The 16672-nt window shown below is 46.7% G+C and overlaps 2 protein-coding genes across 9 annotated transcripts in view; one reads left to right on the forward strand and one right to left on the reverse strand.

Moving 5' to 3' along the window:
• The window catches only part of LOC122543815 (speedy protein A-like), a 29295-nt gene extending 22092 nt beyond the window's left edge, over nucleotides 1-7203 (reverse strand). The window contains exons 1-2 of one of the 4 annotated variants that reach the window (XM_087983569.1): nucleotides 7146-7203; nucleotides 53-301 (exon numbers count right to left, since the gene is read on the reverse strand). In XM_087983569.1, coding sequence (XP_087839695.1) covers nucleotides 53-272 — 220 coding nt within the window. In that variant the 5' untranslated portion in view covers nucleotides 273-301; nucleotides 7146-7203. Of the gene's footprint in view, nucleotides 1-52; nucleotides 4228-4831; nucleotides 4853-7145 lie in introns of those variants that run through there. The other 3 variants (XM_087983570.1, XM_087983571.1, XM_043682616.2) reach the window with 3 other exon arrangements.
• syvn1 (synovial apoptosis inhibitor 1, synoviolin) overlaps nucleotides 5133-16672 on the forward strand; it is a 38170-nt gene continuing 26630 nt past the window's right edge. The window contains exons 1-4 of one of the 5 annotated variants that reach the window (XM_043682604.2): nucleotides 5133-5278; nucleotides 6428-6761; nucleotides 11777-11869; nucleotides 15647-15799. In XM_043682604.2, the coding sequence (XP_043538539.2) occupies nucleotides 6630-6761; nucleotides 11777-11869; nucleotides 15647-15799 (378 nt within the window). In that variant the 5' untranslated portion in view covers nucleotides 5133-5278; nucleotides 6428-6629. Of the gene's footprint in view, nucleotides 5279-5378; nucleotides 5495-5659; nucleotides 5972-6427; nucleotides 6762-11776; nucleotides 11870-15646; nucleotides 15800-16672 lie in introns of those variants that run through there. The other 4 variants (XM_043682606.2, XM_043682608.2, XM_043682607.2 and 1 more) reach the window with 4 other exon arrangements.

Below are 16672 nucleotides of genomic sequence, written 5' to 3' on the forward strand. Positions count from 1 at the left end.
ATATAAAACACCCGAATACACAATTTGATCAATAAAATGAATTCAGACATACCGAGAAGTTTAAGAAATGCTTCCAACTCCTGGTTCTGTACGACAAATGGAACCTCCTTTGAGACTTTTGACATCTTACTGGATTCCCCTTCACCCCTCTCGTGCAGCCGTGGCTTCCGAGAAACCAAATCCCGGCCCTGATGTGACAATTTTGAAACCCCTGGCTTCACCTGAACGGTGACCGAAGAGGGATTCTGAGAGCGGGTCTGGTTGTGCCTCATGATGGTAAATGAGGGCAGTTAGGGGTGGTCTGCAATAAAGAAAAAAAGGAGTTAAAATCACATGCCAATTAGCAGGTTCAAGGAAATCTCCAGTCATTGTTCAATTCTCCAGTAAACCAGACTTAAAATTTGAAATTTAGTCTTGGAAATTATGCTCAAGTCAGGTTCAACTTCTCTACATGCAATATTTGAGGGGTTGAATTCACCTTAGTGCATAATTGCCAATCCAGAAGCTGTTCAACCAAGTTTCTCAGGAGTGCAAAAATGAGCTAAAAACATTATGAAGTTGAACATTGATAGAATCCTAGACTAAGCACATCATTTTGTGATTATGGCAAACTGCGTTCAGTTCTGGCTTCCCTGCTATGGGAAAGATGTTGTTCAACTTGAAAGGGTTCAGAAAAGATTTACAATGATGTTGCCACGATTGAAGGGTTTGAGCTTTGGGGAGAGGCTGAACAGACTGGGGCTTCTTTTCCACACTTACCTCCCCCCACCACAGGCAAGAGCATTGGAGGCTGAGGGGTGACCTTACAAAGGTTACAGACTTAGATAGGGTAAACAGTCAAGGTCTTCTTTCCCACTTCAGGGTATTGTCGTCCAAACCAAGAGGATGTAGGTTCAAAGGTGACAGGAGACCTGATGGGCAATTTTTTCAGAGAGTGAAGAGTGTATGAAATAAGCTGCCAGCAGTAGAGGCTAGTACAATGACAACATTTAAAAGTATCTGGATGGGTACATAATGGGGAACGGTTTAAGAGGATTATGGGCCAAATGGGACCAGATTAATTTAGGATATCTGGTCAGCCTAACAAGTTTGACTGAAGGGTCTGTTCCCAGGCTGTGCAACTCTGACTTTTAATATATTAACACCCTTAAATAGGTGAATTTTAAGCATAAAGACTATTTGTTGGCAAATCTTCCTGAATCAATTGATACACAAGACTAACTGAGTGTACATACACCATCATTCACATCATATAGAATCAGGTCTACAAGGCTCAGCCATGTCATACAGTTGCTATTGTAGAAAGGTGAAGGTATAACTAGCCTAGTTTTTCACCCTTTTAGGATCATGAACATGAGCAAGACAATTTCAGTTCTGAAAAAGGAGTCACATTCAGTTTGAAACTGTTTCTCTTCAGTTACTGCAAAACCAGCTAAGTTCCTCCAGCACCTGCTTTCTCTATAAAAGAAGTTCATTTCACATTTACAGGAATAATTATTTCAGTAATTTTAAACAGGGCTTTGTGGCTCTGAATTCTACATCTCCTGAATAATAGCTAGCAAGGCACCAAATTCAATATCCAGTCTGTCAAAGATGAGGGTGGGAAGATATTTGGACAACATATTTCTACAGAAAAACATTTTCACTCAGGTAGAAGGGCACAGCCTAAGGACCTGGTATAGTATTAGGCTGTGATACACTACCAGCTTGAGGTTACACTGAATGAGCACATCAACATGCTGGAAGATACCACGTATGGAACTCCCAAAGGAGAGGCAACATCTCAAGATCAACAGGCAAAATCAATATCCCAAGGTGATACGCAGGACAAAAACATGCAACTTCCCAAAACTAGTTTGAGACAGTCAACTTTCTACAGTTAGAACACATACTTATGAACACCAAATCAAATCACTAATGTGAAAAGACTTTTGCCTTAATCCAATATTATACGTTGTGCATCAGGTTGAACTCAAAGCATTAATGCCAAACAAATCATTGAAGGATAAGGCTTACTATGCCTTTACATGGATATTGAAGTGAAAAGATACTCAAACTAAGATGCAGAACCACAGAATGGTTACAAGCACAAACTTTCCAGCCCACGTTTGCACCAGCTCTCCAAACAAACATGTTACTTACTGAGGCAAGTGAAACATTGCCCAAGCTAGAACAAAACATTCCAAGCCCCGAAGGCAGCTGACATTAACCATCTCCAATGGCCATTTGAGGGGAGAGACGCACAGAATCAAGACACTCAAATAGTCTAACTGTGACGAATCCCATTCTTTGGCTAATTGTGGCACCTTTTGCACACACACCTGTCTCTTTCCATACACGAGAGAAGTAGGCCACTCAGACCTTCGGGTCTGTTCAGCCGTTCACAAAGATCATAACTGATCCAACTGTGGCCTCCTTTCCACATTCCTGACTACTCTAGTGCACTTTAACTCCCAGATGATCAAAAATCTGCTTCTGCCTTATAAGTGCTCAAAGAATTTGCTTCCATTGGAACTCTTACATTAAAAAAAAAGAGAAAGACTCCACCTTATCAGAAAAAAATCTCCTGCCCAGCCAAAGTAGTAACTCCACATGCTTAAATGACCCCAAGGTCCAAACGTTTTTGTCCATCCTCTCAACAAATGTGGATATTGGCAAAACTAGCATTGGTGGCCCATCTGCAATTGCTTTTGAACAGTGTGGCTTGGCTTTTACGAGGCACTTATCAGTGAGCCATATTGCTGCAGGTCTGGAAACATTTGTAGACAGGGACAGCACATTAATTTCCTCATTCAGAAGGCACTGAAACAAATGTATTTTTACAGTCATGGATAAAAATGTCACCATGAGATTACTCAGAGAAAGGAAAAAAACAAACAAGAAAAACTTATGAACAACAAATTGGTCAAATAAATCATGAATACCTCCAACTGTGGATTCAGAATTATGTACTTCAAGAATTACATATTTTAATTAAACTGCTCATTTTCCCCCTTTAGGTAGCATACAATTCAAGTTTTATACCAAATTGAAAATACACTAGTTTTCTTGTATTTATTCATGGATAAAGACATCACTGCCTGAGCATTTATTACTCCGAGACAGGCAGTGAACTACTTTCTTGGACCACTGCAAGCTGCTATGGTGATATTTAATCCCAATTTTGGAATATTAGCCTGGGGTCTCCAGATTACTAGTTCATATAGACATACCAGAGGAGAATCACAATCCTCCCCCTGCCCACCACATCCACCCCTCCTTCCATAACCTCAGCAACTTCAGCCTCCAGATTATATAGGTTTCACCTCATACATTTTAAACTCTTTCACAGAAAGAGTCCCAGAAAAAGTCACCTCATTTCTTCCCAGCAGTTCCTCTTCATACCCTCTACCTCCCCAACCCATCATGTTCTTCCTATTTCATCCCCACACATTTGCATGTCTTTCCTAACACACTCCCACATCCTTCCCTTCAGCCCAAGTCTGTTCCATCTTAATGTCCTTTCCCCTCAATCCTCATGTTCTATCACTCATTCATTCCACCATCCTCCCAATAATTTCCTGTGCCTCCCCCTTCAACTTGTCCTACAATCCATCCCTTCCTTTTTATTCTTCCCCCTTAGCTCTTAACATAATTATTCATTCACTCTACAACCCCACAGCTTTACCTTCCATCTCTCTCCCTTCCAAACACCAAGGCCCTTCTTTTTACTCTCTGCCTGTCTTGAAGGATGTTCTCAAGGAACAAGGATCTCAGAACCACATGGCTAGTGTAAGTACACAGTTTGGGTGTGCCATTGAGATAAGAAACATCTTCACCCAGAAAAGGGTGAAATAGTGGTACTATCAACCACAGCAAGTGATTAAGACCCAATGCTTTCAAGGAGTTATAGTACTTAGGATCAAAGAGTAGAAGAACAGAACAGGATATTGAGTCAACTGACCACATTGAACTGAAGATCTAACTAACAGAAACCAACTCCCCAACTTTTTATTTGCAGGCGCAACCCAATTGCACAAATTCTCTCCAAGACCCACATTGTGTCCACTCAGCACCTCAATAGCCTACCTCACTAAACTTCCTGCTCAGCCTTCTTCCACAACACACCTCACCACACCATACACAACTTATCACTCACACCCCCATTCTGTTATTTGAAGCCTTCAGCCCAGCAGCCAAATGCCTTCCCTTAGCTACTCCCAACTTGGCCAATCTCCCCACCACCAGACCCTCATGTCCAGCCTTCCTCCTCAGGTTTCTAACCCCCAACATACCCAGCCTCAACCCAACCCCTTTCACCCCCCAACCCCAACCCCAACCCCAACCCCAACCCCAACCCCAACCCCAACCCCAACCCCAACCCCAACACTTAATCCCTTCAGCGCCTCAGCCCAATACGGCGGCCATTATTGCCGTCGTGCTACTCGCACCTGGACTGAGGCACGTGCCGCACCTGAGCCGGCGCCCAGCCCGCCAACCGGCTTTTCATAGGTTGCCGCCGTGCTGAGGTCAGCGCGTCGCGACCAATGGTCGCCCTCCGACCTGAGCGCCACGCCCCCTTCGTCCCGGCAAACGCCGGTCCGCTCCCCGCCCCTGCCGCACGGTAACCATGGCAACCACCGGCCCGCCCCGCCCTGACGCACGGTGACCATGGCAACCGGCGCCCCGCCCCTCCCTGCTGCACGGTGACCACGGCAACCAGCGGCCCGCCCCGCCTCACGGTGACTATGACAACCAATAGCTCGCCCCGCACCACCGGCATGGCTCCCGCTGCTTCCACAACAACAACAACATGAACATCCCAAGAGGAAAGAAAAATGAAAATCTCAACCATCCGAAGATTCCTCCATTCCGTCACATCATAACTTCTGTTTCCTAAAAATTAAAAATGTTTTTTTAAAAAAAACGGTGCGTGGAGTCACGTGCCCACGCCCCGGTCACACGACGCGGTATCCCATTGGTCTAACAGCGTGGAAGGGGAGGTCGTGGCTCCTGATTGGTGAGCGGGGAGGCGATCGTCTGGCTGTTCCGATTGGACGACGGCCTCGCGGAGCTGCCGCGCGTTCATTCGTCGGCGGGCCGACCAATGGGAAGTGGCCACGGACTCGGTATCCTTGATCTATTCTGGGTGGGAGGAGTGAGGGGGATTTCTACGCCAGCGGACAAACAGGAACGAAAAAAAAAATAAGTCGCCGACTGGAGGGATTGGGGATCGAGTGAGAGGGTTGAGCATTCGGAGCCGTCGTGAGCGGTAGCGTCAGCATCATCGGGGGGGGCGGTGAGAGGATTCGGCTTGTCGCGCGCGTTGGGGTTGGGGGGGGACGGTAAAAGCACGGGCACCGTGAGAACGGAAGTAGGGGACGGTAAAAGAGGGCGGACGCCTTCCCTCCCCCCACCCCCCCGACCGGAAGTGAGTTGTCTGAAGACATCTCATCGCAATCGGAGCGGCGGGAGGGTGTCCGGTGGTCGGTGAGTGCCGGCCCTTGGGTGTGAGGTGACCCTCTGCCTTGCCCTCGGTCTCCCCTGCGGCCACTGGTGGGTGGGGAGGCATCCAACGCCAGTCCGGCCGAACCCTCGCAAGTGGCGTCTGTGGGTTCAAGGCTTGGCTGCCCCTGAACAGGGGGGTGGGTTAGTGTCCACCCCAACCCCCCCCGCAGCTGATTCCTTAGTCCCCTTCATCTGTTTAAGATATCTTCCCAGCTTTTCTGCTCCCTTTCCCTCCCTCAACTACTTGATTTGGATGTCTTCCCAGCTCCTCTTCTAAATCCTTCCCATCCTGTTTTAAAAAAAGTTTCCCCCACTCCTCTAAAACCCATCCGCCTATCTAAATAACCCCGCCCCTCTAAAACTTCCAGCTGTTTAAATATCTCTCCTCTGACTTTTGATGGTTTGACATATTCCGTGTTTCGCTTTGAGGAGAGATTTTGGGGTAGTGATAATGTGACTGTATTAGTAATCCAGAAGTACAAAGGTAAGGCTTTGGGAACAAGGGGTTACATTTTTCCATGGCATATGGTGACATTTTAAGTTCAATTTTTTTTAAATTGGTGTTTAGAGTTGGCCAAATATGACCATGCGATCACTATCATTGTTTTAAAAACCATCTGGTTTGTTAGAGAAAGAAATCTATTGTCCTGATTTATCTGGTCTACATCTAACACCAGTCTGACAGCAATTTGGTTGACTATTCCTGAATGAGTCAATGGCTGCTAACCTAGTCAATGATATCCACATCCCACAAATACATGAAACAAACTTTAAATCTTCTCCTTACTACTCTTCAGCTGTTAAAAATGTTTCCCTTCAGCTCAGTTAACTCCATCATGCCCTATCTCACAGTCTGACCTGCTGTGAATTTGCATCGTGCTATGGATTCAGAATATTATGGAGATTGTGATCATCTGTGTTTCTCTTTCTATTTAAGCAGCTGTGGGATCCCCAAAGTCTAGCTGAGGAGTGCCAGCAGATCACCAAGTGGTCCTCATTCGGAGCAACACACCTCCCCTTTAGGAGGGGTGGTGAAGGACTGACTTTTTTTTAAGAAAAGAAAACATTTTGCCAGGGCCCAGTTCCGGGACTCAGGTTCCCGGTTAATCTCCAGCAAGCTGTTTCCCGCGGGGAGGGACGCGATGGTCCGATCGACGTTGGCCACCGCAGCCAGCCTGGTGCTCACCACAACTGTGGTCACCCATGCCTATTACCTGAAGCGGCAGTTTTACCCTACTGTGGTGTATCTGACTAAATCCAGCCCAAGTATGGCGGTAAGTTTGGAAGCGGTGTGGCTGGGGCAAACTGTTAGTCCCTCCATCTTTTGAGTACGTTTTGGATTGCTGCACAGATGGAAAACGATTAGACCAGTTGATAAAGATTAAGAAACAGCCAAGACTTGTTTTAACAAGATGCCTTTACATCCAGTGGTGTAACAAAATTCTGGAACTCCCAGACAGTGTGGCAATTGTCCCTAAAGTGCACGAATTGCAGCAGCTCATCACCGACTTCTTCAGGGCAAAATAGGAATGCTGGATAAATGCTAGGCTGAACTAGCATCAATCATATCCCTTAAAACCTTTTAAGAGTGGCTGATGTTGTCAGAAATGTGGCAGAATAGTGACCAGTGATTTGGGTCGAAAGATGAAAATGCTCACCTGGTTTTTCTTCGAAATAATGGGCACTAAGGACTAGTGGATTCTCCATTCAATGTTTGAACTGAAAGCACCTTCCAACAATGCAATGTTTCCCTTTGTGCTGGCCACTAGGTGTGATGGCACGATTTTACTGGTCAAGTCGCAGGAGGGTGCATTATTGAACTTTGGTGTGAACGTGCTACTGCAGCACTGTTGGGGGAAGAGTGGGATTGGCTGGGAATTGGGTAAGGTGCCACCTTTCTGGAGTCCTAGGTAAGATCCATTTGCAGGAGCTCACTCAGAAGTCACAGGAGGAGTAAATTAATAACCTGGAAGAAGGAAAATGTTTAATGTTACCTGTGTTACCAATTGTTGGACTGCTTTTTGCTACATTAATAGGTGACGTTGATGTGCCTTTCTGTACTGTTTCTGTAGTTGATTTATTAATGTTTAACTTCAAGAGCTTGCATGACTAATTTTAGTGAGTTCGGTGTGCTTTTCATTTGTGGGTCTCTTGATTTTTGTGGCTTGGAAAATGGAGCAAAGCAGTTTTTGTCAAGGGTAAGCTAACTTGGTAGGCCTATCGATTTTGAATTTTCAGGACAGAAATATCACTCATGATCACTCATGAGCATGATCTGTTGCTCCTAGCCAACAATTCCTAATTTTTTGAGTTTCCTACTTTGGTCTGGCTTTCTGGCCTTGTTTTGAGTTTGTGATGTTTTTGTGGGGTTGTTGTTTGTTTTGGCAAGTGCTTTGGTGTGCCACACAGCCATGTGGTTCCAGTAGCCTGGTGTACTGTATGGAAAGATAGAAATTGGTGAAACCCAGTAGGAGAGAAAGCAGAATTAACATTTCAAGTCTGGTGACACACTTTCACTGCTGAGTTTCACCAGCAATTTCTTTTTTTTTTGTTTCAGATCTCTAGTTCTTTGTTTTATTTTGCCATATGGAAAGAGCCCAATTACTCATTTTGAGATACATGTGGGCCTTAAGTTGACTGGTTGTTTTGAGGTAATTTTCTATTTAGTATTTTAACCTTGTACTTGAGTGCTAGAATGTTAGTCACTTGGAGATTCACCCATGTGACACAAACTGCCACTGTCCCAAAAGGCACTAGTTTGCAAAGCTCCTTCATTGTTCCGTGGTACCTTTGCCAAGCGACCGCAAGATTTGTCGATCCCGACAGGCTTGTCAGTCATTGTTATCTTTGTGACCAAGTGCCCCCCCGCCCCCACCCCGCTCATTATTGTTGGTTTGCTTTTTACCAGAGGACAGTTGTTTAATGACTTGGGGTGGCATGGGGCAGATTACACATCTGGGAATAGGCTGCCAAGAGATATAGAATATGTGCCATTGACACCAGTCCCCCAGCCCAACCAGTCTGCCTTGGCATTTACACTTCGTGGTCAAATCATGTCACACCAAGGCTGTCAACGTGGGAGTTCTGGCCCGAATTGTTAAATGGCCGATCAGACTCGAGAGTGCGTCTGTTCCAACGCAGTTCCAGTTGCTCTTTCCTCTTGCTGCCACTATGAGGAAGAGGAAACCTGGGGCAAACCTCAGCTGACCTTCAGGCCCCAAGAGCACAGCATTACGTATTGCTGAGAGTCTCGGTCCCGAATGAGAACCTCTGAACCCTCACGTACTTCAAATGAGAGGGTGTTGAATTTTTATTACAGCTGATCTTGTAAAATGACTGGTTTCTGTTCAGATTGAGACTAATCCGAGTGGCACTTTGCAGTGGATTGCAGGTTTGTGCAACCTCCTGTGCCCTCGTCAGTTTCCTTGCTGTAGTTCTGGAGCTGTACCCAGCACAAGACAATATCTTGGAGGGAACATACGCTGACTGCTTAGAAAGCATCTTCTAAACTCTGATACAACATGAAGGAAACTGACATCAGATTCACAGGAATGCCACTTCCAGCCATTCTTCATCCTAAAACTATAGCACTGTTTGTTTGCTGTCACTGGGTCCCAGTCCTGGAATACATGCCCTAATTGTATTGTGGGTGTCTCTACACCCCCTATGGGACTGCAGCAGTTCAGGAAGGCAGCTCGCCACCTTTTTATTTTTTTCCTGGGGCAATTAGGGATTGGTGATAAATGCTGACTCAACTAGGGCTGTCCACATCCTGTGAAAGAATGGTTGGTTGGAAGTGGTCATTACCTGGTATGTGGCATAAATGTACTTAAACTTATCAACCCAAGCCTGAAAGTTGTGCAGGTTTAAGATGTGACTTTCAGTAAATTTTCTGTTTCTGTCACTGTGTTAATTTATAGCAATATAAATTAGTGGGCGGCACGGTGGCACAGTGGTTAGCACTGCTGCCTCACAGCGCCAGAGACCCGGGTTCAATTCCCGACTCAGACGACTGACTGTGTGGAATTTGCACGTTCTCCCCGTGTCTGCGTGGGTTTCCTCCGGGTGCTCCGGTTTCCTCCCACAATCCAAAGATGTGCAGGGTCAGGTGAATTGGCCATGCTAAATTGCCTGTAGTGTTAGGTTAAAGGGGTAAATGTAGGGGTATGGGTGGGTTGCGCTTCGGCGGGTCGGTGTGGACTTGTTGGGCCGAAGGGCCTGTTTCCACACTGTAAGTAATCTAATCTAACATGGCCACCCTTTTTTTTTGCATAAATGCCCAGTGGTCTGTTTTGGCTGAAGGAGACATTTTGGTGATGACTTGCCGTGGCATCTTTATTATCTTTGTTTGGGAGGGCAGAGGAAGGCCACTGAGGAGACAAATCATCTGAATATTGTCCTATTGCATTGGGAGTCCTGGCCTGGCTTGTTTGCAACTCGAAGTCAGTTCCCGTTTCAAAAACAGGAATTGCTGGAAAGGCTCAGCAGGTCTGGCAGCATCTGTGAAGAGAAATCAGAGTTAAGGTTTCAGATCGAGTGACCCTTCCTCAGAAGCTGTTCTAGTTTCTCTTCTGCTGTTTCTGCCTCTGTGAATGAGCACTGCTGGTTTACGTGAGAGAAAAACTGTTGAGCATCACGTCCACCTGGGGGGGGGGATTGATGAGAAGCTTTATAAGCTCCCTAGTTCCATCTTTCGGAAACCATATCCTCCAAACAGCTAGAATTAACTAATGGTGCAGTGCATCAACTAAGGCTGCAATTAGACATTTGGATTCCCTTCTGATTTCCTCCCCCTGGTATCGCTGCATTTATGTTCCCTCATCAAATGCCCCAGTTGTCTCAGAAGCCAGTTTAATCTTCACTTATGCTCTGTGCATTTCATTTAGATTCACAAAATCTCTACAGTGTGGGAGCGGGCCATTTGGCCCACTGAGTCCATACCGACCCTCCAAAGAGTATCCCACCCCCTTGTCCTTTCATCCTGCATTTCCCAATCCACCTAATTTTGGCACTGTGGGAGGAAACTGGAGCACCGAGAGGAAACCCACACAGACATGAGGGAGATGTGCAAACTCCATATGGTGCCGCCCGAGGGTGGAATTGAACCCAGGTCCCTTATGCTGTGAGGCAGATGGGGGCTAAAAGTAGAAAGCTTATTCCCGACAGGTCAATGACTGGGTGCTAGAATCGGGTGGGTAGAAAAGGCAAGCAACGTTATCCTTTCTCTGTGCCCAGGAAGGAAGCGCCCAAACAGCTTCTGGAGTTAAATCCAGGAATTTCTCTTCAATCAAGTCGTGGCTCATGGGGATTGGGGACCGAAATGCTGGGTTCCTCACACAACCATCATTGTGACACTGAATATTTGGGTGACATCGTGGTGGTATCTGAATTTGTTAGGTGCTACAAAGTGAAGAGGAGCCAGGGGCCCTGGATATGTGATCATGGGTGCTGGGCGTTTGAAGTTCAGATGATATGAGGGCACTGGCAGGAATTTTAAGAATTTGCAAATTTGCGAGTTAACCAGGAAGGAGCTGCAAAACTTGCTGTGGTACAACTGTTCCTTTCACCCTTGGAGTGGGGATTGTTCTGAAAACCGAGGTGTCTGACTTCCAATAAAATTGGAGCTCTTCTGCTAAACAGTTATCTAATGTTGAGATGTGCAAGTATTAAAAAAAATCTCTCCCAGGAGCTGGTGTGCAAATACAGCACACGTGGTCTGTTGCACTCATTGTCTTTTCATACTTTAGGATAATCAAATCCACAATATCTTGAGACGGGGGCGGGTGGGGGGTGGGGAGGGGACTCTTGCAACCAACATCTCCCTTTTGGAAGAGTAAACACTGTCGCCCTCATCAAAGATATCATCAATGATTGATTGCGAAGCTGCCCAAAGGAAGATAAGTAATCCACATGCTGTTAGTGCTTTTCTTTTTGGAAATTATTCCCGCAAATACCTGGTTTCAGTGTTGGCTCATGGCATGGGGTGAAAGGCGCACACACACCAATCACTAGTCTGTCCACTTGTATGAGCCTCCACTTATTGTCTCATTTGGCACGTGATGGCTGTTTTGTAGCAGCACTCCCCCTGCTGCTGAGCCAGGGTTGCTGGCCTGAGTTGCAAACTTCCTAACCCAGATGAAACAAGCTGAAAAAAATGCCGATTGATCTGATATTTGGTCACTTAGCTGCTGGGGCGTCCCCCGTCATTCAGTTGCAGATTGGTTTTGCCAGCAGTTTTACCCAAACGTGTCTCACCTGCTGCTTACTCTCTCTTTATTTTCCTGACCAGGTGCTGTACATTCAGGCGTTTGTCTTGGTCTTCCTCATCGGCAAGTTCATGCGGAAGGTGTTCTTTGGGCAGCTGCGTGCTGCAGAGATGGAGGTGAGAATGTAACAGCTGTAGCAATCTCTGGCCCTGGTGGGCTATTGCAACCTAACTGCGGAGAGCCAGCTACAAAGTTGTGCAGTTGGTGACTAGGCATGTCATTTCCTCGGTTATCATTGGCACATTGCTGTGGCAGTGCATTCAGTCACAGAGAATTGGGTTTAGACTTGAAGGAACTTCCAGAGAAAGTGGTGAATGTGGGTCCAACTGCCATGTTTAAAAAATGTTGGATAAGGAAATTTAAGAAATGTTTGGAGGGAGATGGACCAAGCGCAGGCAGGTGGGACTAGTTTTCTTTGGCATTATGGTTGACATGGACTTGTTTCCTTGTTGTATGGCGCTATAATTTTTATTAAAGGGATTAAGGGCTACGGGGAGAGTGTGGTAAGTGCTGTTGAAATGCCCATCAGCCATGATTGAATGGCGGAGTAGACTTGATGGGCCGAATGGCCTTCCTTCCACTCCTATGTCTTGTAATTTTTGCCAGACTCTGAGGAAAGGACAGGGCAGAGAGGTTGAGCTAATATGGGTACCTAGTTCAAAGTGTTGATGCATAAGCCATAAATCAAGGAGGATTAACAAAACAGCTAGACTGGGTTAGGAGTACCGAAGGAAGGAAGCTGTTGGCTAAGTCTCTCGAGAGCAGTGATCTCGTCCCAGCTGGAGTGTTGAGGTGGGCTTTTGTGAAAGGATGCACAGGGAATATACCATGATGTCTCCAGGGTTGATGACGCCACTAGGCTTGTTGTCTTGATTGAAAGCCAAATGCTGAGAATGTTGGCGAAATTTGGTAGGTCTGGAGTTTCCACAGATGCTGCTAGACCTGAGTTTCTCCATTCCACACCTCTCCCCTCACCTCTATCCAAGGCCCTAAAGGAGCCTTCCACATCCATCAATGTTTTACCTGCACATCCACCAATATCATTTATTGTATCCGTTGATCCCGATGCGGTCTCCTCTATGTTGGGGAGACTGGACGCCTCCTAGCAGAGCGCTTTAGGGAACATCTCTGGGACACCCGCACCAATCAACCACACCACCCTATGGCCCAACATTTCAACTCCCCCTCCCACTCTGCCAAGGACATGGAGGTCCTGGGCCTCCTTCACCACCGCTCCCTCACCACCAGACGCTTGGAGGAAGAACGCCTCATCTTCCGCCTCGGAACACTTCAACCCCAGGGCATCAATGTGGGCTTCAACAGTTTCCTCATTTCCCCTTCCCCCACCTCATCCTAGTTCCAAACTTCCAGCTCAGCACTGTCCCCATGATTTGTCCGGACTTGGCCTACCTGCCTATCTCCTTTTCCACCTATCCACTCTACCCTCCTCCCTGACCTATCACCTTCATCCCCTCCCCCACTCACTCTATGCTACTTTCTCCCCACCCCCACCCTCCTCTCACTTATCTCTCCACCCTTCAGGCTCTCTGCCTGTATTCCTGATGAAGGGCTTTTGCCCGAAACGTCGATTTCGAAGCTCCTTGGATGCTGCCTGAATTGCTGTGCTCTTCCAGCACCACTAATCCAGAATCAGGTTTCCAGCATCTGCAGTCATTGTTTTTACCTTTCTCCATTCCATGTTTATTTCTGGCCTGTTTCTCCTTGGAATAGAGCCAGTGAAGGGAATACTCAGAAGTAGGGTTTCAAAAGAGTCAATGTTGAGCATCTGTTCCTAATTGCTCATGTGCGTGTGTGCGCCAGGACGCACAGATGGAGCATTCTAGGAAAGGTTTTTGTGACATAGAAAGAGACCCTTCAGCCCATCATGTCCTTGTTGGTCATCAAACACCCACCTACTCTAATCCCATTTTCCAGCACCTGGCGCACAGACTAGTATCTAGTAGACAGGCATTTCAAGTGTTTGTAGTTCTGAAATGTCTCTAGGGTTCCTGCCTCTGCTACCCTTTTCAGGGAGTGGGTCCTTGCTGTGCACATCCTTGCCATCTGCGTTTTCCCACGTGACCAGACTGACTTGGACCAAGTCCTTCAGGGGGGCTGCGCACAACACACTGGGGAGTTTCTGAAGGTAGAGGGTTTATTTTTTTGTAGGAGTGAGAAGTGTTATATCAAGGCCAGGCTGCCCCAATGTAAAGGGGCTGAATGGCCTCCAGGTGTGGTTGAGGAAAATGAGGGTGAATAGACCCACAAAGGCTACATTTCCCATCAGTATTTGGGGCAATGGGTGAGGAGGAATCTTTGAAACTGAAGTGGTGATTAGTGTTTGTGCTGTCTGATATTGTGCAGATGGACTTAATAGTTTTCAAAGAGGAATCCGAAATGATGGGAAAGAATCGGGTGAGGGGGTGACTGGATTAGTGTTCCAGCTTTGTGTGAATGAAGGGAAAGTATCCAATCATCTTGTATTCCCTTGGTTCCCTGTTGAAATGTCTGTGTGGCCACGAGGGCTTGTCAAGGGCAGTAACTGTGTCTGCTACCTCTAGCTCCTTATACCCTACACTGTTAACGTAGCCTGGCACCTTTTGGTTTCTCCTTGTGAAGTTTCAGCCAGTCACCCAACAAGTAAGGTGTAAAGTCTGTCTGTAACATGGTTGAGGTGGATGCCACCTGGCTGTTTGTCAGAGGGCCACAAACCTCCCTGTGTTGTGTAAAGGTTTCAAGTCAGAACGTTATCAATGTTGTTCCACGTGGCCAACCCTTGACTCACTTCTTCTGAGCTGGAACTCTGCTGCAAATCTAGTCAGCCTCGACGGCAGATTAATTGGCTGACTCACGCTGGGACATCTGCGGTCTCGGATCAGTAACTGGCACGTAGAAGGAAGTTAGTCTGACTGCTGCACTTGCTTGTGGTTATTGAAGGAGGAACAGTGCAGTGTTTTCACTGTCCCCCTCCATTGGTGCCTCTGAATTAGCGTCACCATGACACCAATCCTGTCTGGTGCAGAGTTCTAATAGCTGAGAGGTCCCTCCAGGCTTCAGACAACCAAAAATATATTTTGGCATATTCTGACACACGCACACTGCTCTTAACTCCCTGACTCCAGTAGCTATCGAATTCATTGCTCAGTGCTCTGCACACTTACTGCTGGCAGCCTGAACTAGCGAAGTGTTGATGTCCAGCACAATCTAGGTGTCCTTGTTCATGTGTAATTCAAAGCTGGTTAGGTAGTCAGGCAAAGGGTATGTTCACTGTTATTGCTAAAACAAGAGTACTGAAGTAGAGCTGACTTGGTGCAGTGCCTTGGTGTGACTTCGCAAAGTTTTCCTGTGTTCAGTCTCCCCCTCCCCCTCAGTCAGTCAAGTGGGCTGAAGGCCATCCTAAGTAGACCTGTCCCAGCGAGTGAAGAGCCTTCTGTTTTGGGATCAGTCCGCTGACACTCGTTGCTCTGTCTGTGGCTTGTTCTGCACCAGTGCAGCAAGCAAATTAAAGAAATCGTGTGTTGGCCTGTTATTACAAGAGGCTTTGTGCGCTGGATGAAAGCTGCAGGTTTATGGAGTGTTGGTGAGACTGCACTGAGAGTATTGTGTACAGTTACCGAGAGAAGGATATGCTTGCCTTCAAGGGAGTGCAGCAGAGCTTCAACAGACAGATCTCTGGGATGATGGAATTGTCCTGTGGGAGAGGTTTGAACAGACTGTGCCTCTATTCTCTGAAGTTTAGGGAAATGAGAAGTGATCATATATGAAATTCTTACCAGCCCTCCACAGGGTGTCTGCGGAATGAATGTTTCCTGATTGCGAGGTTGTGGAGAATCCCTTCAGTTAAGCCATGGTGATTGGATATTCTAATGCTGTTTTCTTCCTGTTTTCTACAGCATTTAATCGAGCGTTCCTGGTACGCTGTGACTGAGACTTGCTTGGCATTCACTGTCTTCAGGGATGACTTCAGTCCACGCTTTGTGGCCCTCTTCACCCTGCTGCTCTTTCTCAAGTGCTTCCACTGGCTAGCTGAGGACAGGGTGGACTTTGTAAGTGTTTCTGGTGTTTCACACTCCTGGAGTGCTGATGAGTCAAGCATGTACATGCTGTGAAATTCAAGTTGTAGATGTGCATTAGACTGTCTTCCTGGTTTTGTAGCCATCCCCTTCCTGCTGACTCTGATTTGATAGAACGGCGGAAAGGGTTGAGGGGAGCGGAGGGGGCGCAGTTGATGATGGGTCATTGCTGTTAGCAACGCACTGCCCGAAAGAACATACACTCAGAGCTGTACAGCACAGAAACAGACCCTTCGGCCCAACCCGTCCATGTCGACCAGATATCCTAACCTCATCCAGTCCCATTTGCCAGCACTTGGCCCATATTCCTCCAAACCCTTCCTCTTCATATCCCCATCCAGATGCCTTTTCCGTGTTGTCATTGTACCAGCCTCCACCACTTCTCTGGCAGTTCATTCTGAAAAGGTAGCTCCTTAGGTCCCTTTTATATCTTTCCCCTCTCACCCTAAACCTATGCCCCTCTAGTTCTGGACTCCCCGACCCCAGAGAAAAGACCTTGTCTGTTTATCCTATCCATGCCCCTCATGATTTTATAAACCTCTATAAGGTCCCCCCTCAGCCTCCGACGCTCCAGGGAAAACAGCCCCAGCCTGTTCAGCCTCTCTCTATTGCTCAAATCCTCCAACCCTGGCAACATCCTTGTAATTTTTTCTGAACCCTTTCAAGTTTCACAACATCCTTCTGATTGGAAAGAGACTAGAATTGCATGCAATATTCCAAAAGTGGCCTAACTAATGTTCTGTACAGCGCAACATGACCTCCTAACTCCTCTATGCAATGCACTGACTAATAAAGCTAAGCATACAGAATGCTGCCTTTACTATCCTATCTACCTGCAACTCTACT

This window comes from Chiloscyllium plagiosum, unplaced genomic scaffold, assembly GCF_037043375.1.
Source record: "Chiloscyllium plagiosum isolate Xiang-an unplaced genomic scaffold, Cpla_swu_hap1 HiC_scaffold_46, whole genome shotgun sequence".
NCBI lineage: Eukaryota > Metazoa > Chordata > Chondrichthyes > Orectolobiformes > Hemiscylliidae > Chiloscyllium > Chiloscyllium plagiosum.